Here is a 19,781-nt window from a genome sequence, read left to right on the forward strand (position 1 = left end):
ATGTATGTCAGGTAGGTGAGGTCCATGAATGACAGGTAGGTCCATGTATGTCAGGTAGGTGAGGTTCATGTATGTCAGGTAGGTCCATGTATGTCAGGTAGGCCTGGTAAGCCAGGCAGCAAGTGAGCTTACCCACGACCACCCCGCCCCCCCCCCCCCCCGGTGGCTACTTCGGGCTGTAGCCCCTGGTCTTTTTGCCACCTAGCAACGCCCCTGAGTGTCCCTATCCTAGAAATCTGGGAGGTATGGAATGTACAATGTTGTATTTTTATGATATAGAAAGTATATATTGTTACTTACCAATCCCTTTATCTGCTGTGATGAGCTCCAACTCCGTATCACTGGGAAATACTTCTCTGAAACAAGAAACAGAATGTCATTACTCCTATATATGGTGAATTTTCTCTTCTCTCATCCTCTAGCATGCTAGCACTCCATACTCCACTCTTTACTTTCTTTCTCCATACTTTCTCTTTATTCCTTCTTTCCTCCTAATCCAATTGCATATCTTCTCTCTTGCTCCCACTATCTTCCTCTATTTTTCCCTCTTTTCTTCTAGCTCTTTTCCACTCCCTTCCTCTCTGTTTCTGCTGGTCTTTCATTGGCTCTTCTCTTCTCTTCTCTTCTCTTCTCTTCTCTCTTGCTCCAGCTTTCTTATTCCATCTCTCCCCTCCCCTCCTCCTTCACCCCATCGCTCTTCCTATATCTCTACACCGTTTGTTCTATTGCTCATTTGCTCTCTTCTTCTTCTCCTTCCTCTCTTTCTCTCCTCTCCTCTCCCACTCCAGCTCTCTTCTCCCTCTTTTGTTCTATTGCTTTCCTACTCCCTATCTCACTTTCTCTCCTTTCCTCAACTCTGTCACTCCAGCTCTCTGCTTTTATCTCCCCTCACTTGTTCTATTGCTCACTTGTTCTTCTTCCTCTTTTACTTTCTCTCTCTTACTTCTCTCTTTCTATCTCTCCCTCTATTTGTCCATCGCTCTCTTGCTTCTTCTTTTTCTCTCCAACTGTCATCTTTTATCTACTCTCATATGTTTCATTGCTCCTCTTCTCTCCCCTCTCCTCTCTTTTTCTTCCTTCCTCTCTTTCTCTCCTCTCTCACTCCAGCTTTCTTCTCCTCCCTCTTTTGTTCTACCACTCTCTTGCTCCCTTCTTCTCTTTTTCTCTCCTCTCCTCTCTCACTCCAGCTCTCTTCTTCTCCCTCTTTTGTTCTATCACTCTCTTGCTCCCTTCTCTTTCTCTCCTTTCTTATCTTCTTTCACTCCCAGCTCTTATTTTATCTCTCCTCATTTGTTCTATTAATCACTAGCTCCCATTTTCTCTTTCCTCTCGTTCCCTCCTCCCCTCTCCTCTTCTCTCACCCCAGCTATCTTCTTCTATGTCTCCCTATTTTGTTCTATTGCTCTCTTGTTTCCTTCCTCTCTTGCTCTCCTCTCCTCTTCAGCTCTCTTCTATCGCTCCCTCTTTTGTTCTATCACTCTTGCTTTCTTCCTCTCTTTCTCTCCTCTCCAGCTCTTTTCTTCTATTGCTCCCTCTTGTTCTATCGCTCTCTTCCTCTCCGGCTCTCTTTTTCTATCGTTCCCTTTTTGTTCTATCGCTCTCTTGCTTCCTTCCTCTCTTGCTCTCTTCCTCTCCTCTCCAGCTCTCTTCTTCTATCTCTCCCTCATTTGTTCTATCGCTCTCTTGCTTCCTTCCTCTCCTCTACAGTGCTCTTCTTCTATCGCTCCCTCTTTTGTTCTATTGCTCTCCCTCTTCCTTCCTCTCTTCCTCTCCTCTCATTCCTCTCTTTCTCTCTTCCTCTCCTCTCCAGCTCTCTTCTTCTATCTCTCCCTTATTTGTTCTATCGCTCTCTTGCTTCCTTCCTCTCTTGCTCTCCTCTCCAGCTCTCTTCTTCTATCTCTCCCTCATTTGTTCTATCGCTCTCTTGCTTCCTTCCTCTCCTCTACAGTGCTCTTCTTCTATCGCTCCCTCTTTTGTTCTATTGCTCTCTTGCTTCCCTCCTCTCTTCCTCTCCTCTCATTCCTCTCTTGCTCTCTTCCTCTCCAGCTCTCTTCTTCTATCCCTCCCTCTTTTCTTCTATCGCTCTCTTGCTTCCTTCCTCTCCTCTCCAGCTCTCTTTTTCTATCTCTCCCTCTTTTCTTCTATCGCTCTCTTGCTCCCTTCCTTTTTTCTCTCCCCTCCTCTCTTCTACAGCTCTCTTCTTCTATCTCTCCCTCTTTTGTTTTATGGCTCTGTTGCTTCATTCCTCTCTTCCTCTCGTCTACAGCTCTCTTCTTTTATCACTCCCTCTTTTGTTCTCTTGCTTCCTTCCCCTAGTGGCCTCATTGAGCCATTAGGTTGCCTTACAAGAAATAAAAAGTCTCTCACAGGTATGTGTGGTCTTTCCTCATCACCGGAGCAGCTGGAAAAGGAGAGAAGAGCGCAGTTATTACACAGGACATGGCTGGGGGTCTACAAATCACAGAGAGATCACATTTTTAAAGAAAACATTTGGGCAACCAGTCACATGTTTTGGTGAACTTATATTGTTATCCATGAAACCCACCATCTTTGCTACATTCATAAAGTTCACATGGTTTACTTCAATCTGATATTGATTGTCCTAAGGATGCTAGGTGTGATAAAAGACCATAGGAGGCAACGGTGACCAGAAGGGACTAATAGCCATTAATGTCTAAACCTCTGGCTACAAAGTACACCCCTAAGTGAAAATGTCCAAATTGGGCCCAAATTGTCAATATTTTGTGTGGCCACCATTATTTTCCAGCACTGCCTTAACCCCTCTTGGGCATGGAGTTCCTTGTTGGACACAGTCAATCCACATGGGTAAAGAGCTGCGTCATCGGCTCTTTACTGAGATCAGGATCGCAGCCGCACCATGTTCCTAGGACACGGCGCGGCTGCAATCTACGCGCTGCTCGCCCCCAGCGGCGGTTCTGGGGTGACATCGTATGATGTCGTCCCAGAACAAGAGTGCATCCGGCCCCGCTGTCATTTTACTATATGGCGGAAAGTCTTTAATGTAAGCACAGGGTTGTATCTTGTATTTGGCCTGTGGTGTTGCGGCATAAATGTGAGGTATCGCCGCGATCGTTTAATAATTCTAGCCCTAGACCTCCTCTGTAACTCAAAACTGGTATCCTGTAGACATTTTTTAAACGTCGCCTATGGAGATCTTTAAGGGTCAAAGTTTGTCGCCATTCCACAAGCAGGCGCAATTTTGAAGCGTGACATGTTGGGTATTAATTTACTCGGCGTAACATCATCTTTCACAATATAGAAAAATTGGGCTAACTTAATTTTTTCATTCAAAAAAGTGTATTTTTTCCCCAACAAAATTGTGCTTGTAAGACCGCTGTGCAAATACGGTGTGACATAAAGTATTGCAACGCCCGCCATTTTATTCTCTAGGGTGTCTGAAAAAATATAATGTTTGGGGTTTCTAAGTAGTTTGCTAGCAAACAAAAAAAAGATTTTAATTTGTAAACAACAAATCTCAAAAACAGGCCCAGTCCAGAAGTGGTTAATGATCTATTAATGATAACAAATCTGCATTAATTTGTGTCTTTTATTTAGTCCCAAAGATAAGCTTTAAACTCAAAGTAGTAGCCCCTCCCCCATTCTAGAAGACACTTACAGACAAGGGACCCATTTACATTCACCACGTTCTCATACGAGGCACAGCGGCTGTCCGAGAGCGACCCCTTCCCCTCGCGTTTTATGCTGGATCTCATGGTTGTCACTGAAATAAGAGGATTGTAGTCATCAATGTGTCCACTTTTTTGGGCAAAAAATAAAAAATGTAAAATTCTCAAAATCCAATATTTCAGTGTAAAAGCATAGACGTTTGCCCCCACTGGTGCGTTTCTGTGCTTCTCTGAGTCACATTTCCTAGACCTTGAGTATTTATAAGTGGGGAGGAACCTGTCGGTAAGAGGGGCTTCATGGTTGTCGGAATTTGGCACCTCTGATTCTGTTCAGGTAGAACACTGATCCTCCTTCTGAGGCCAAACCCTCCACTATATCCTGCCGCACTCCATGCCAGAGGCCTCCATTTAAACACAGCAGCATCAGGGGTTCTGGGTGGTATCATTGACCAAATATGGTCATGGGCAAATTTGGTTCAATGAAGTCACCCAGGATCCCCATTGCTGTGTTTACAAACTGAAGCCGGCAGGGATCTGTCATTTAGCAGTGGCAGTGCTAGTGCTGCTAAATCACAGATCCCCGGCTGCTGGTTGTAAACACAAAGTGTCTCTTTTAACCCCTTCACGCCGACCGTATGCAAATATGCGGCCTCAATGGACTGGGCTATGGTCTAGGCTAGGGATCTCCAAACTACGGTCCTCCAGCTGTTGCGGAACTACATGTTCCATGAGGCATTGTAATACTCTGACATCCACAGACATGACTAGGCATGATGGGAATGGTAATTTCTGAACAACTGAAGGGTCATAGTTTGGAGACCCCTGGTCTAGGGCATGGGTACTCAACCTGTGCCCCCCCCCCCCCAGCTGTTGCAGAACTACAAGTCCCTTTCATGGATATGCAGTAATGTCTGGCAGCTTACCTTCCTCTCCATGTGTTCACCTTAGAGGCCAGACACTCTCACCTGGTTGCTTTTATCATCTCTCCTCCCTGTATGGCTCCACCCCAGGCCATCTCAGGAACTCTATATTAACCAGTGCACTGCAGGTCTGCCTTGCTGATCAACGTTGTTTGTTAAGCATTGTGTGTTTGGGTTCCTGCTTGCCATGTGCTACCTTTATCTCTGTGTACCGATCTTGGCTTGTCCCCGACTATTCCTGTTTGCTTGTGACCCTGACCTTTGGCCTGTCCTTTGTTTATCCTTGTCTGCTTTTTACCCTGACCTTGGCTTACCCCTCACTATCTCTTGTATCCTGAGTGGCTGCTACCCCTCTCTTCTTTATGCCCTATGGAGTGTGATCTAGGGGACTCTGGGGGCCGCAACATGGATTCAGTTGCAGCTAAGGCCATCCTCACCACTAGAGGCTCTGGTGAATACCTGCTGGATCTTAGACTCTGTGCCCTGGGGAATTTTGGGCTCAAGCTTCCTGTGGGATACCTGTTTGTGCTCCAGTGGACCTGCCTTCCATATCCACTCTTTGTTCCATCCGCAGCAGTCTGCCATAGGGTTCACTCCTGGCTCCAAAGGGGTGCATCTGTCATTTGGCCACAGGTGACCTGACAGTCCCATCATGTCTCTGCCTTTGGGAGTCATACTTGTAACTGTCCAGTTTGCAATGCCTAATGGGACTTGTAGTTCTGCAACAGCTGGAGGGCCACAGGTTGAGCACCCATGGTCTAGGCATATGGTCATGGCCATAATTTGGTCAATGAAGTCACCCAGGATCCCCATTGCTGTATTTACAAACAGAAGCCGGCAGGGATCTGTCATTTAGCAGTGGTAGTGCTAGTTCTGCTAAATGACCGATTTCTGGCTGCTGGTTGTGAACACAAAGTGCCTCTTTTAATGGAGTACATTGAACTATATTCATCATGCATACAGATAGCCAGCAAAGGAAGGATCTATGTAGTCCTCATACAAGGAACACAACTTTCACCGTAACCCATTCTCAAAGCTAGTACTCCAGGATAAGGATCCTTAATTTCAAAAAGTGACATTTATTTTCAGCTCGGGGGGCCAATGGGATCTAAAAATGACTGTCAAATGTCTGAAAATAAGGATCCTTATCCTGGAGTCTTTGGAAAACCAATGAGATGTCAGAGATCGGTATAATGAGTTTTGATTGGCTGTATCTTGGTTATAAGTTTCTCCAGTTCTTATGGTTACCTCTTTCTGCCTTCCTGACTTTCTGGGATGGTGCAGAATTCTGAGTATTCCTAAGAAAGAAACAATGTTACTGTCATCATAGAGTCACCTTTGTATCCAAAATTCAAAACCAAATCAAATACTTATATGTGAAATGTTTGCAAGCTAATTAAATTGTGATTCAGTTCAGCCAGTCTTGTTGTTCACACACCTCTGCCTCCACTCACAGCCAGGAGGGTGACCGCACTGTCCACTTTTGTGGATTTGAAACCTCTTGTGTCACCTGTTCATTGGGCAATACAGAAACAGTATAATGGGGCTGATTCAGGTCCAGAAATCAAAGAGGCGACACCGGAAGGGACAAAGCTGCAGCACTGAATGAGGCCAAATGTGACACTTTGATATGTGTGATTATTGTAACCGCTTAAGGACCCCGACTTTTCCTGACATTTGTTGTTCTCAAGTTTAAATTAGTATGTCTTGCTAGAAAATTACAGCATTATATATATATATATATATATATATATATATATATATATATATACATACATACTGTATATAGTTGTTGTAACGGTCAGGGGTTAACGCCGTTTACGATATTTCATTCCACCAATCCACGACAGCTTATCCGACACTCCAACAATCCAGCAGACAGGACCCATTGGATTCCCCAGAAAAACGAGACACAAGCTCTGTTCTCTGGTTCTAAACGAATGAATACTTTAATGGTAAACTCAGCTCTTCTTCAGTTAGCAACCAAATATGGACAATGACTCAACTCCACCCACAACATGACACATACATACCCTGACAGAATTTATGATTTCTTGGCCATTTTTCAGAGAATATGAATAACACAAATACTTGTTTTGACTCATGGTTAGTGTTTGGCTGAAGACATTTATTATCAATCAACTGTGTTTACTCTTTTTATATCATAATGACAACAGAAACCACCCAAATGACCCTGATCAAAAGTTTACATACCCTGGTGATTTTGGCCTGATAACATGCACACAAGTTGGCACAAAGGGGTTTGAATGGCTATTAAAGGTAACCATCCTCACCTGTGATCTGTTTGCTTGTAATTAGTGTGTGTGTATAAAAGGTCAACAAGCTTCTGCACTCCTGACAGACCCTTGCATCTTTCATCCAGTGCTGCACTGACGTTTCTGGATTCTGAGTCATGGGGAAAGTAAAAGAATTGTCAAAGGATCTGCGGGAAAAGATAGGTGATCTCTATAAAACAGGAAAGGGATATAAAAAGATATCCAAAGAATCGAGAATGCCGATCAGCAGTGTTTAAACTCTAATCAAGAAGTTGAAAATGAGGGGTTCTGGTGAAACCAAACCACGGTCAGGTAGACCAACTAAAATTTCAGCCACAACTGCCAGGAAAATTGTCCGGGATGCAAAGAAAAACACACAAATGACTTCAGGTGAATTACGGGACTCTCTGAAAACATGGGGTGTGGTGGTACAAGATGCACAATAAGGAGGCACTTGAAGAAAGATGGGCTGCATGGTCGAGTTGCCAGAAGAAAGTCGTTACTACGCAAATTCCACAAAGTATCCCACTTACAATACGCCAAACACAGAGACAAGCCTCAAACCTTCTGGCACAAAGTCATTTGGAGTGATGAGACCAAAATTGAGCTTTTTGGCCACAACCATATATACTTGGGCCCAGATTCAGATAGGAGTTACGACAGCGTATATACGTCGGCAGAATGGCACGGCTTGGCACAAGCACGTACAGGTACGTTGCCTTTAAGAGCCCAGCCGTGGGGCGGGCGCGCGCACGTGACCGGGTCCGAAGCTCCGTGACCGCGCCCGCGGGACCCGCGGACCCGATTGCCGCCAGTGTCCCGCGATCAGTCACAGGAGCTGAAGAACGGGGAGAGGTGAGTGTAAACACACCTTCCCCCTTCTTCACTGTGGCAATGTCACTGATCGTCTGTTCCCTGATATAGGGAACGACGATCACTGACGTCACACGTCCAGCCCTGCCCCCTGCCCCCTACAGTTAGAAAGACAAATGAGGTCACACCTAACCCCTTCAGCGCCCCCTTGTGGTTAACTCCTAAACTGCAATTGTCATTTTCGCAGTAATCAGTGCATTTTTATAGCACTTTTGGAGAAAAGAATAATGGTTGGTGAAAAGGAAAGACGTGGCGATTGTCTATGTGTCATGCCTTCAGCAAGTGCTTATGTTCATTGTTATTCTTGTATATGCTAATGGTATATACGATACATTGTAATACCGCCATCTAGTGGCTCTTTTACATATTTAGTATCTGTTAATAATTCACCAGAAGGTAGAGATTGTTGCTTATAAGCCACCGTAGCTTCCCATAATTCCACGGGACTGTACCATGGTGTCAGGAATGCTGGTAGATCAGACTGTGTGACCGCACAGAGGAACCAAACAAGGTGAGTAGTGAAATAAAAGGTGTTTATTTACAAATGTGTGAACCACCAGTGCACAATAAAACGACAAACAGTATGTACAAATAAAGGGGAATACCGTATTCATAAACGAGCCAAGCCGAGGTCATACACATGGGAGGTCAGTAGATGGGTGAGGATGGGAACACAGCGGATCAGGGAGTGGATGGATGGACAGGCTGCGGGGCAGGAATCCAAGAGGGAACAGGAACCAATGTAAACAGGCAAAGGGAAGAACGGGTCCAGGATAAGCTCAGGATGGGGAACAGAAACAGAGTCCAGATCGCAGGGTCAGCTAACAGGCTCAGGTCCAGGAGGTATGACGATACCAGGGCGAGGAGTGATTACACACGCTGGGTATTTATAGAGGCGTGCTGATTGCATTCAGGTCACACCTGAACGCAGGAAGGGCTGTATGCTCCATACTGCCAAGAACGCCCCGCTGGTGGACGCCAGTACTGCAGCCCAAGGATAACATAGCACCACCAGGGAAGAACTCCCCCGACAGTCCAAGACTGTCGGGAGACACCTGGTGGTGGGCCACAGTACTGCACGCCAAATACCAGGCAGTAACACCAGCAGGGGGAACCTTCCCTGACACATGGGGCTTGAGAGACACCCCCAGTAGCCATCTTTCCTTCTTTACACATGCATCTGCCCCAAAGGACTCCACACCTATTCAGCTGCAATTCTTATGTCAGCCTTATGGAAACATCGCCGGTATGATAATTCTTTTACCTAATTAGACCAGTGTGTGTTAGGACTGTATATCTTGTATATTGCATATACTCATTGTAAGTTATTTATTTTACTTTTAGTTTTACTCTAACTCCCATGCAATAAAAGTTGAAAAAAGGACCTTGCGCGTGCTGCAATGAATTGTTAAGGGATTAGGGTCAGCTGTCTGTCTAATCATACCTCAGCCACGTATAGTGAGGGCAGAACACTACGATACACTGTGCTTTAGAAAACTAAATGTTGTCTGGTTTGGATTTACATCTAGAAATAGAAGAGATTAGAGGAGAGATTAGAGGAGAGATCAGAGGAGAGATCAGAGGAGAGATCAGAGGGGAGATCAGAGGGGAGATCAGAGGAGAGATCGGATGAGAGATCGGAGGAGAGATCGGAGGAGAGATCGGAGTAGAGATCGGAGGAGAGATCGGAGGAGAGATCGGAGGGGAGATCAGAGGAGAGATCAGAGGGGAGATCAGAGGAGAGATCAGAGGGGAGATCAGAGGGGAGATCACAGAAGAGATCAGGAGAGATCAGAGGAAAGATCAGAGGAGAGATCAGAGGGGAGATCAGAGGAGAGATCAGAGGAGAGATCAGAGGAGAGATCAGAGGGGAGATCAGAGGAGAGATCAGAGGAGAGATCAGAGGAGAGATCAGAGGAGAGATCAGAGGACACATCAGAGGAGAGATCAGAGGAGAGATCAGAGGAGAGATCAGAGGGGAGATCAGAGGAGAGATCAGAGGAGAGATCAGAGGGGAGATCAGAGGAGAGATCAGAGGAGAGATCAGAGGACACATCAGAGGAGAGATCAGAGGAGAGATCAGAGGAGAGATCAGAGGAGAGATCAGAGGGGAGATCAGAGGAGAGATCAGAGGAGAGATCAGAGGGGAGATCAGAGGAGAGATCAGAGGAGAGATCAGAGGGGAGATCAGAGGAGAGATCAGAGGACACATCAGAGGAGAGATCAGAGGAGAGATCAGAGGAGAGATCAGAGGAGAGATCAGAACACTTACTTGTTCAGTTGATCTTTAATAATCTGAATCGGTACTGAGAGAAAAAACACAAAATATATGGAGAATGAGAGGGGGGAGGAGACAGGATTATAGAATACAATCAATGCACAGCGGTATTACAGCAATACATTCTGATCTCCTGCCCTGAATATCACGGATTGAATTGGAAGTTCCTTTGTCTGGAGAGAAGGAAATCATCAGGAGAGTCACATCCGAAACTAAAGGGAAGAAAGTGTAGACAGGTGCAGTCTACTTTCTCCACTGCAGGTGGCGCTCTTCCACAGCGGCACTGTTGTTGGAAAATAAGAGAGGAACAAGAGGAACAGAGCTTCTCTATGGTTTTTTAGGGCCATTGGAGAAGTATTCAATTGGATGCTGTTGTATCATGTGACTCTGGCGGCCATCTTGGGTCAGGCAGAGCCTTTTTAAGCAACTGGCTCCCAGGTTTGGCAAGCTTTTGAGACTTGGTAGAGTAGGGACAGGTCCCCCGAGTGTCAGGGACAGTACTAGTGGTAAGGATTCCTGATGAGGAGGGAAAGTTTAGGGACTTTGGACTTCATCACGTTTGGGCACAAGATGGCCAGATCACATTCTGCTCTCTTATTGGACGCTGTCAGTCTGGCTGATACCAGTACCTTCTCTCTACACATTGGGGGGGGGGAGGGGGTGAACTGTTGCTCTACTTCTCAGTAATCTCAATACAAGTTCTTCACTGCATCCGACTGTGTAAATTATTATTGATGCACCTACAAAAGGTTAGGCCTCAGCCTAAAACACTGATCCATGCCAGCCCTTACCCCCTCCATATTTCCAGCCCTTACCCCCTCCATATTTCCAGCCCTTACCCCTCCATATTTCCAGCCCTTACCCCTCCATATTTCCAGCCCTTACCCCCTCCATATTTCCAGCCCTTACCCCCTCCATATTTCCAGCCCTTACCCCTCCATATTTCCAGCCCTTACCCCCTCCATATTTCCAGCCCTTACCCCCTCCATATTTCCAGCCCTTACCCCCTCCATATTTCCAGCCCTTACCCCCTCCATATTTCCAGCCCTTACCCCTCCATATTTCCAGCCCTTACCCCCTCCATATTTCCAGCCCTTACCCCCTCCCATATTTCCAGCCCTTACCCCCTCCATATTTCCAACCCTTACCCCCTCCATATTTCCAGCCCTTACCCCCTCCCATATTTCCAGCCCTTACCCCCTCCATATTTCCAACCCTTACCCCCTCCATATTTCCAGCCCTTACCCCCTCCCATATTTCCAGCCCTTACCCCTTCATATTTCCAGCCCTTACCCCCTCCACATTTCCAGCCCTTACCCCCTTACTCCCTCCACATTTCCAGCCCTTACCCCTTTACCCCCTTACCCCCTCCACATTTCCAGCCCTTACCCCCTTACCCCTCCATATTTTCAGCCCTTACCCCTTACATATTTCCAACCCTTACCCCTCCATATTTCCAGCCCTTACCCCCTCCATATTTCCAACCCTTACCCCCTCCATATTTCCAGCCCTTAACTCCTCCATATTTCCAACCCTTACCCTTGCCACGTTTCCAGGCCTTACCCCCTTACCCGCTCCACATGTCCTGCCCTTACCCCCTCACCTCTCCATATTTCCAACCCTTACCCCTTTACCCCCTCCATATTTTTCAGCCCTTATCCCTCCATATTTCCAGCCCTTACCCCCTCCATATTTCCAGCCCTTACCCCTCCATATTTCCTGCCCTTACCCCCTCCACATTTCCAGCCCTTACCCCCCTCCATATTTCCAGCCCTTACCCCCTCCACATTTCTAGCCCTTACCCCTCCATATTTCCAGCCCTTACCCCCTCCATATTTCCAGCCCTTACCCCTCCATATTTCCTGCCCTTACCCCCTCCATATTTCCAGCCCTTACCCCCTCCACATTTCTAGCCCTTACCCCTCCACATTTCTAGCCCTTACCCCTCCATATTTCCAACCCTTACCCTTCCATATTTCCAGCCCTCACCCCCTCCATATTTCCAGCCCTTACCCCCTCCATATTTCCAGCCCTTACCCGCTCCACATGTCCTGCCCTTACCCCCTCACCTCTCCATATTTCCAACCCTTACCCCCTCCATATTTCCAGCCCTTACCCCCTCCATATTTCCAGCCCTTACCCCTCCACATTTCCAGCCCTTACCCCCTCCATATCTCCAGCCCTTACCCCCTCCATATTTCCAGCCCTTACCCCCTCCACATTTCCAGCCCTTACCCCCTCCATATTTCCAGCCCTTACCCCTCCACATTTCCAGCCCTTACCCCCTCCATATCTCCAGCCCTTACCCCCTCCACATTTCCAGCCCTTACCCCCTCCATATTTTCCATAGAACCTGAGCCCCCCGTCACCAGTCTCATTATTGAATATATTATAATATGATTGTTACAATGTATGGAGACTGGATCTGTGGACTGGGTGCCCCTCATCCCTGACATTATCCTCGGACTTTTATGAGAATTTTCTATAAGAGCTCAGGGTGCAGAAAAGGTGATCTGTGTTCTCATTTCCGCCTCGGTAAGGAGCGCAGACTGCAGCACGGCTCGGGGGGGGAGCGGAGGAACGCGGTCAGGCTGGTTTCCTGTCACCTTCAGGCTTCGCGCTGCTCTGAGAATGAAAACCGAATGCCGACGTGATAATGAAAGTGTCTCCAGCCTGCAAACGCCTCACATTCGTCCTCTTCTTACATCTCAAGTGCAGAAACTTAAAAAAAACAACACTTGCTCTCCGGCCTGTGCTGACTGTTAGCATTGTTCCCAGCGAACTACAGAACACCTCCCCCACACCCCAGAGATAAGTAGAGGGGGAGGTGTTTTGTAGCCCCCAAAAAAGCTTTCTGCCCTAGGGCGACAGCGCTTCTGCTCCATAGTGAGTGAGCCTTGTCATCATACCACAGGACGTGTGTTACTGGCAGGATCACCAGAGGGAAACAAACCCTGAAAATAGAAAACTAATGCAGCCGCCACATCTGAGGACTGGAAAGCTGCAATATAATACAGTCACATGGCCACTAGATGGAGCTGACAAACATAGTAAATAAGTATTTATTTCCAGCTCCATCTAGTGGCCACAATGCAGTATTTTTTCCCTATTCACTCCATTCTGTATAAATGGATAACATTCAACCTGGAGAGAAAATAGCCCCGATAATGTTCGATCCTGACCCTTTTCACACAGAACGAATGTACATACAGTTTCACAGGAGGAATATCTCTGTACATTTTTTTATCAGGACACACCTTGGGGGGTCCTTCTTCATAAACATGTATATACAAGACCCCCATTGTGCTCTCCGGCCATAAGTGTCACCACTTGCCTGTGTCAGTCCCCTCCTGCCCCTCCCCCTCAACTTACGTTCTTCAAAGTCGTCTTCGTAATCGTTGTCAGCGTTTCCTAAAGAAGAAAAAAATCGGATTATTCCAAAGGTGACCATACACTATACAATCCTCTTTAGATCTACCAACAACTATGTAGTATGAGAGCCCTTTCAAACTGCTGACGCGTTTCGAGGGGAGATCCCCTCTTCCTCGGGGCTCTGAGGAAGAGGGGCTCTCCCCACGAAACGCGTCAAGCCACTTGGAAGGTTTTTTCGTGCTTGAGACTTGTCTAGGTGTCCATACACTATATAATCCTCTTTAGAGCTACCAACAACTATGTAGTATGAGAGCCCTTCCAAAAGTTCAACGCGTTTCAAGGGGAGATCCCCTCTTCCTCAGGTCTCTGAGGAAGAGGGGATCTCCCCCCACGAAACACGTTAGTCGCTTGGGACTTGTCTAGGTTACCATACACTATACAATGCTCTTTAGATTGACCAACAACTATGTAGTATGAGAGACCTTCCAAACGGCTGATGCTTTTTGAGGGGAGATCCCCTCATCCATGGGGCTCTGAGGAAGAGAGGATCTCCCCTGCGAAACGCGTCAACACTTGGCAGGTCTTCTCGTGTTTGGGACTTGTCTAGGTGACCATACACTATACCATCCTCATTAGATCTACCAACAACTATGTAGTATGGGAGCTCTTCCAAATGGCTGACGTGTTTCAAGGGAGATCCCCCGCGATACGCGTTAGTCGCTCGGGATATATATATATAATAATGTAATATATTATATTGGAGAATATTATCACAATCTATGTATTAAAATGCGACATTCTTACTTGTTATCCTTGGCACGCTGTAGGCAGCAGATGGGGAGGGAGTTGGCGGATACCGATCTAAAAAAACAACAACAGGATTAACGTGAAGAAAAACAAAATAAAAATAATAGGTTTCTTTAGGTTTCAGTTGCCAATTTCTGTTGAATCTGTAGACAAAAACATAAAAAAAAAAGGTGTTTTTTTCCTGTTTTGACCAGAGTTACTTAACCACTTCCTGACGGCCGTACGACTATATACGGTCACAGGGTGGTTGTAAATCTCTGAGCTGCAGTCTTTTTATGGCCTACGCTCCTCTGGGCCACTGGGGGGCGCACGAGCGCCCGCGGCATCACTGAGATGCCGTTGTGCGTGCCTGGCAGCCATGATGTCCGTCAGGCACCCGCGATCGGCGGTTACAGAGACAAGGACGTGGATCTGTGTGTGTAAACACAGAGCTCCATGTCCTGTCAGGGAGAGAGGAGACCGATCTGTGTCCCTTGTACATACAGACACCGATCGGTCACCTCCCCCAGTCAGTCCCCTTCCCCCACAGTTAGAAACACTATGCAGGGCACACATTTAACCCCTTCCTCACCCCCTAGTGTTAACCCCTTCAATGCCAGTCACATTTATACAGTAATTAGTGCATTTTTATAGCACTGAACGCAGTATAAATGTGGATGGTGCCAAAAACGTGTCAAAAGTGTCCGATGTGTCCGCCATAATGTCGCAGTTCCAAAAAAAAAAAACGCAGATCGCCGCCATTACTAGTAAAAAAAAAATAATAAAAAAAAATATTCTGTCCCCTATTTTGTAGGTGCTATAACTTTTGCACAAACCATTTGCTTATTGCGATTATTTTTTTTTTTTTTTACCAAAAATATGTAGAAGAATACGTATCGGCCTAGACTGAGAAAAAAAAAAAAAAAAAAAAATTGGGCTATTTATTATAGCAACAAGTAAAAAAGATTGCATTTTCTTCAAAATTTTCGCTATTTTTTTGTTTATAGCGCAAAAAATAAAAACCGCACAGGCGATCAAATACCACCAAAAGAAAGCTCTATTTGTGGGGAAAAAAGGACGTCAATTTTGTTTGGGAGTCACGTCGCACGACCGCGAAATTGTCAGTTAAAGCGACGCAGTGCCGGAAGCTGAAATTTCACCTGGGCAGGAGGGGGGTATATGTGCCCAGTAAGCAAGTGGTTAAAAAATAAAATAAAAAAACAACTGTAAATAAAATATAATGCTGAAAAAAAAATTATATATTTGTCCAGTTTAAAGTGGCATTAAAATGATGTCTGGCAAAGTAATAATAAAAAAATGTATATATATATTTTTTTTTTCTTGCGTCACCGAGCGTCTAACCCTTCAATTGTTTGGAACTTTGTGTAACGCAAACCAAAAAGTTGGAGTTCCAATTTAATAAGCAAAATTGTAGGATTTATTATGATAAATTCTCCATTATAGAAAAAAATTTGAAAAAATTACCTGTTTGGTATCGAGGGTTGTGTTCAGTTTCAGGAGTCCTTGGGGGGCAGAAAACATAAAATTAACCAATTACCATACAGAAAAAAAAAAAAAAACAGAGGTTGCCAAAAGTATTGGGACGCTAGCCTTTACACACATATGAACTTTAATGGCCTCCCAGGATTGAGGTTCAAGATGCGGGACTGTCCCAGCAATCCCAGGACAGTTATGTATATACAGTGTACTATGTGGGTCTATCTATCTATCTATCTATCTATCTATCTATCTATCTATCTATATCTCTATCTATACACTATAATATATTGTCAAAAGTATTGGGACGCCTGCCTTTCCACACACACATGAACTTTAATGGCATCCCAGTCTTAGTCCGTAGGGCTCAGCATTGAGTTGGCCCCACCCCATGGGCATCCACTGAAATTTTTTCAGAGGGGGGCTTCGGCAGCGGCTATACACAATCGCATTTTACCCTTTCTTCGACCGCTAGCGGGGGGTTAAAAGCGCCCCCCGTTAAAATATAAAAACACCCCACTGTTCCCCCTGCATCTTTCAATATCTCTTTGTCACTACTGTGTACCCCCCTCTCCACAACTGCACCTCTGGACCCCTTTACATTACACAGCACCTCACATCTCTGGACCCCTTTACATTACACAGCACCCTGCATCACTGGCCCCCTTTGCATTACACAGCACCCTGCATCACTGGCCCCCTTTGCATTACACAGCACCCTGCATCACTGGACCCCTTTGCATTACACAGCACCCTGCATCACTGGACCCCTTTACATTACACAACACCCTGCATCACTGGACCCCTTCACATTACACAGCACCCTGCATCACTGGCCCCCTTTGCATTACACAGCACCCTGCATCACTGGCCCCCTTTGCATTACACAGCACCCTGCATCACTGGACCCCTTTGCATTACACAGCACCCTGCATCACTGAAACCCTTTACATTACACAACACCCTGCATCACTGGCCCCCTTTGCATTACACAGCACCCTGCATCACTGGACCCCTTTACATTACACAGCACCCTGCATCACTGGACCCCTTCACATTACACAGCACCCTGCATCACTGGCCCCCTTTGCATTACACAGCACCCTGCATCACTGCCCCCCTTTGCATTACACAGCACCCTGCATCACTGGACCCCTTTGCATTACACAGCACCCTGCATCACTGGACCCCTTTACATTACACAACACCCTGCATCACTGGACCCCTTCACATTACACAGCACCCTGCATCACTGGCCCCCTTTGCATTACACAGCACCCTGCATCACTGCCCCCCTTTGCATTACACAGCACCCTGCATCACTGGACCCCTTTACATTACACAACACCCTGCATCACTGGCCCCCTTTGCATTACACAGCACCCTGCATCACTGGACCCCTTTACATTACACAGCACCCTGCATCACTGGACCCCTTCACATTACACAGCTCCCTGCACCTATGGAACCCTTTACATTACACAGCACCTCTTTCCCTTGACTGAAACACTACACTATATTGACAGTATATTTATTTCAGGTCTAAAAGAGGAACCTTTCGGAATGAGGAACAAATGGATTTGATTCCAGAAGAGGGACAGGCACTCTTAATAAGGGACAACTAGAGGGGAGGGGAGCGCTGCAGTCACCGCTTAAATCGTCCCCAGGGCCAGTTTGGCCCTGCTCCTGGCTCTCCCTGGCAATTTCAGGGGGGGGGGGCAAACGACCCCCCTTGCCCTATAGAGCGGACGCCCATGGCCCACCCATTGCAGCTATAACAGCTTCAAATCTTCTGGGAAGGCCGTCCACAAGGTTTAGGAGTGTGTCTATTCTCAATGTGATTTAGGTCTGGACTGTGACCGGGCCATTCTAACACATGAATAGGCTTTGATGTAAACCATCCCATTGTAGGTTTGGCTGTACTTTAGGGTCGTTGTCCTGCTGGAAGGTGAACCTCCCCCCCCAGTCTCAAGTCTTTTGCAGACTCTAACAGGTTTTCTTCTAAGATTGTCCTGTATTTGGCTCCATCCATCTTCCCATCAACTCTGACCAGCTTCCCTGTCCCTGCTGAAGAAAAGCATCCCCACCACATGAGGCTGTCACCACCATGTTTCACAGTGCGGATGGTGTGTTCAGGGTGATGTGCAGTGTTAGTTTTCCCCCCACACATAGCGTTTTGCTTTTAGGCTAAAAAGTTAAATTTTGGTGTCATGTGACCAGACCACCTTCTTCCACATGTTTGCTGTGTCCCCTCCCCCACATGGCTTCTCACAAACTGCAAACAGGACTTCTTATGTCTTTCTTTCACCAATGTCTTTCTTCTTGTCACTATTCAATAAAGGGCAGATCTGTGGAGAGACCACTAATAGTTGTCCAGTGGACAGATTCTCCCCCCTGAGCTGTGGATCTCTGCAGCTCCTCCAGAGTTACCATGGACCTCTTGGCTGCTTCTCTGATGAACGCTCTCCTTGCCCGGCCCGGTCAGTTTAGGTGGACGGCCATGTCTTGGTAGGCTTGCAGTTGTGCCATACTCTTTCCATTTTCCGATGATGGATTGTACAGAAGCTCCGTGAGATGTTCAAAGCTTGGAATATTTTTTTTTATAGATTTATACTTCTCCACAACTTTATCTCTGACCTGTCTGGTGTGTTCCTTGGCGCCTTCATGATGCTGTTTGTTCGCTAAGGTTCTCTAACAAACCTCTGAGGGCTGATGGATGCCTGTGACATGAACGTGATACTCTCATGTGAAGAGGCTACAAATATACAGTATCTCACAAAAGTGTTTTAACCGCTGGCAACAAAAGTGAGTACACCCCTAAGTGAAAATGTCCAAATTGGGCCCAATTATCCAATTTGGACATTGGGGTGTACTTACTTTTGTGAGATACTGTCTATATACATTGCAGTAATGGAAATAAGAAACTGAAATCATGTAAAATTTGAATAAAAATTACATTAAGATATATGGGCCAGATTCACATAGGAGAGCGGCGGCGTAACGTATCGTATGTACGTCACACCGCCACAATTTTTCATCGCAAGTGCCTGATTCACCAAGCACTTGCGATGAAAACCTACGCCGGATGGCCTCCGGCGCAAGGCGGACCTACCGCGCATGCTCCGTTTCCGAACTCCCGTCGTGCATTGCGTGCCGTGACGTCATTTTTTCGAACAGCGACGCGCGTAGCCTAATTCCGTATTCCCAGACGGCTTACGCAAACGACGTTGATTTTTAAATTTTGACGCGGGAACGACGCCCATACTTTAGACAGCAATACACTTGCTGACTAAAGTTAGGGCAGCTAAAACGACGACTAACTTTGCGACGGGAAACTAGACTAGCGGCGACGTAGCGAACGCGAAAATCCGTCGTGAATCGCCGTAACTCCTAATTTGCATACCCGACGCTGGTTTACGACGCGAACTCCCCCCCAGCGGCGGCCGCGGTATTGCATCCTAAGATCCGACAGTGTAAAACAATTACACCTGTCGGATCTTCTGGATATCTATGCGTAACTGATTCTATGAATCAGTCGCATAGATAGAAACAGAGAAACGACGGCGTATCCCTTTTGTGAATCTGGCCCTTTGTTTCTATTTTTTTTTAAATGTGTGCTTATAAAAAAAGATAGAAAACATTTATAGATCATTAAAATAAATAAACTTACGGTGGAGGAGGGCGGCGGTCAGCTCCTTCACGCTGCTTATCTATAACAGGATAAAATACAGTTATTCAATTAGACCAAAGCAGCTGCAAGCATCAGTGCACAAAGCAAGGTCCATAAAGACATGGATGAGCGTGTTTGGGGGTGGAGGAACCTGACTGGCCTGCACAGAGTCCTGACCTCAACCCGATAGAACACCTTTGGGATGAATTAGAGCAGAGACTGCGAGCAAGGCCTTCTCATCCAACATCAGCCCCTGACCTCACAAATGCGCTTCTGGAAGAATGGACAAACATTCCCATAGACACTCCTAAACCTTGTGGACGGCCTTCCCAGAAGAGTTGAAGCTGTTATAGATGCAAAGGGGGAGGGCCAACTCAATATTGAACCCTCCGGACTAAGACTAGGATGCCATTAAAGTTCATGCGCTTGTAAAGGCAGGTGTCCCAATACTTTTGACAATAT

General features: G+C 46.3%; 1 protein-coding gene across 3 annotated transcripts in view; it reads right to left on the reverse strand.

Moving 5' to 3' along the window:
- The window catches only part of LOC120943098, a 30,346-nt gene that overhangs the window by 6,285 nt on the left and 4,280 nt on the right, over positions 1-19,781 (reverse strand). For 2 of the 3 annotated variants that reach the window (XM_040356211.1, XM_040356209.1), the window contains exons 2-10: positions 19,320-19,359; positions 15,638-15,675; positions 14,171-14,227; positions 13,367-13,405; positions 9,989-10,022; positions 5,816-5,865; positions 3,638-3,742; positions 2,368-2,401; positions 301-356 (exon numbers count right to left, since the gene is read on the reverse strand). In XM_040356211.1, the coding sequence (XP_040212145.1) occupies positions 301-356; positions 2,368-2,401; positions 3,638-3,742; positions 5,816-5,865; positions 9,989-10,022; positions 13,367-13,405; positions 14,171-14,227; positions 15,638-15,675; positions 19,320-19,359 (453 nt within the window). The remainder of the gene's footprint in view (positions 1-300; positions 357-2,367; positions 2,402-3,637; positions 3,743-5,815; positions 5,866-9,988; positions 10,023-13,366; positions 13,406-14,170; positions 14,228-15,637; positions 15,676-19,319; positions 19,360-19,781) is intronic. The other variant, XM_040356212.1, reaches the window with a different exon arrangement.

The sequence above is a fragment of the Rana temporaria genome, chromosome 6 (genome assembly GCF_905171775.1).
Source record: "Rana temporaria chromosome 6, aRanTem1.1, whole genome shotgun sequence".
Lineage (NCBI taxonomy): Eukaryota > Metazoa > Chordata > Amphibia > Anura > Ranidae > Rana > Rana temporaria.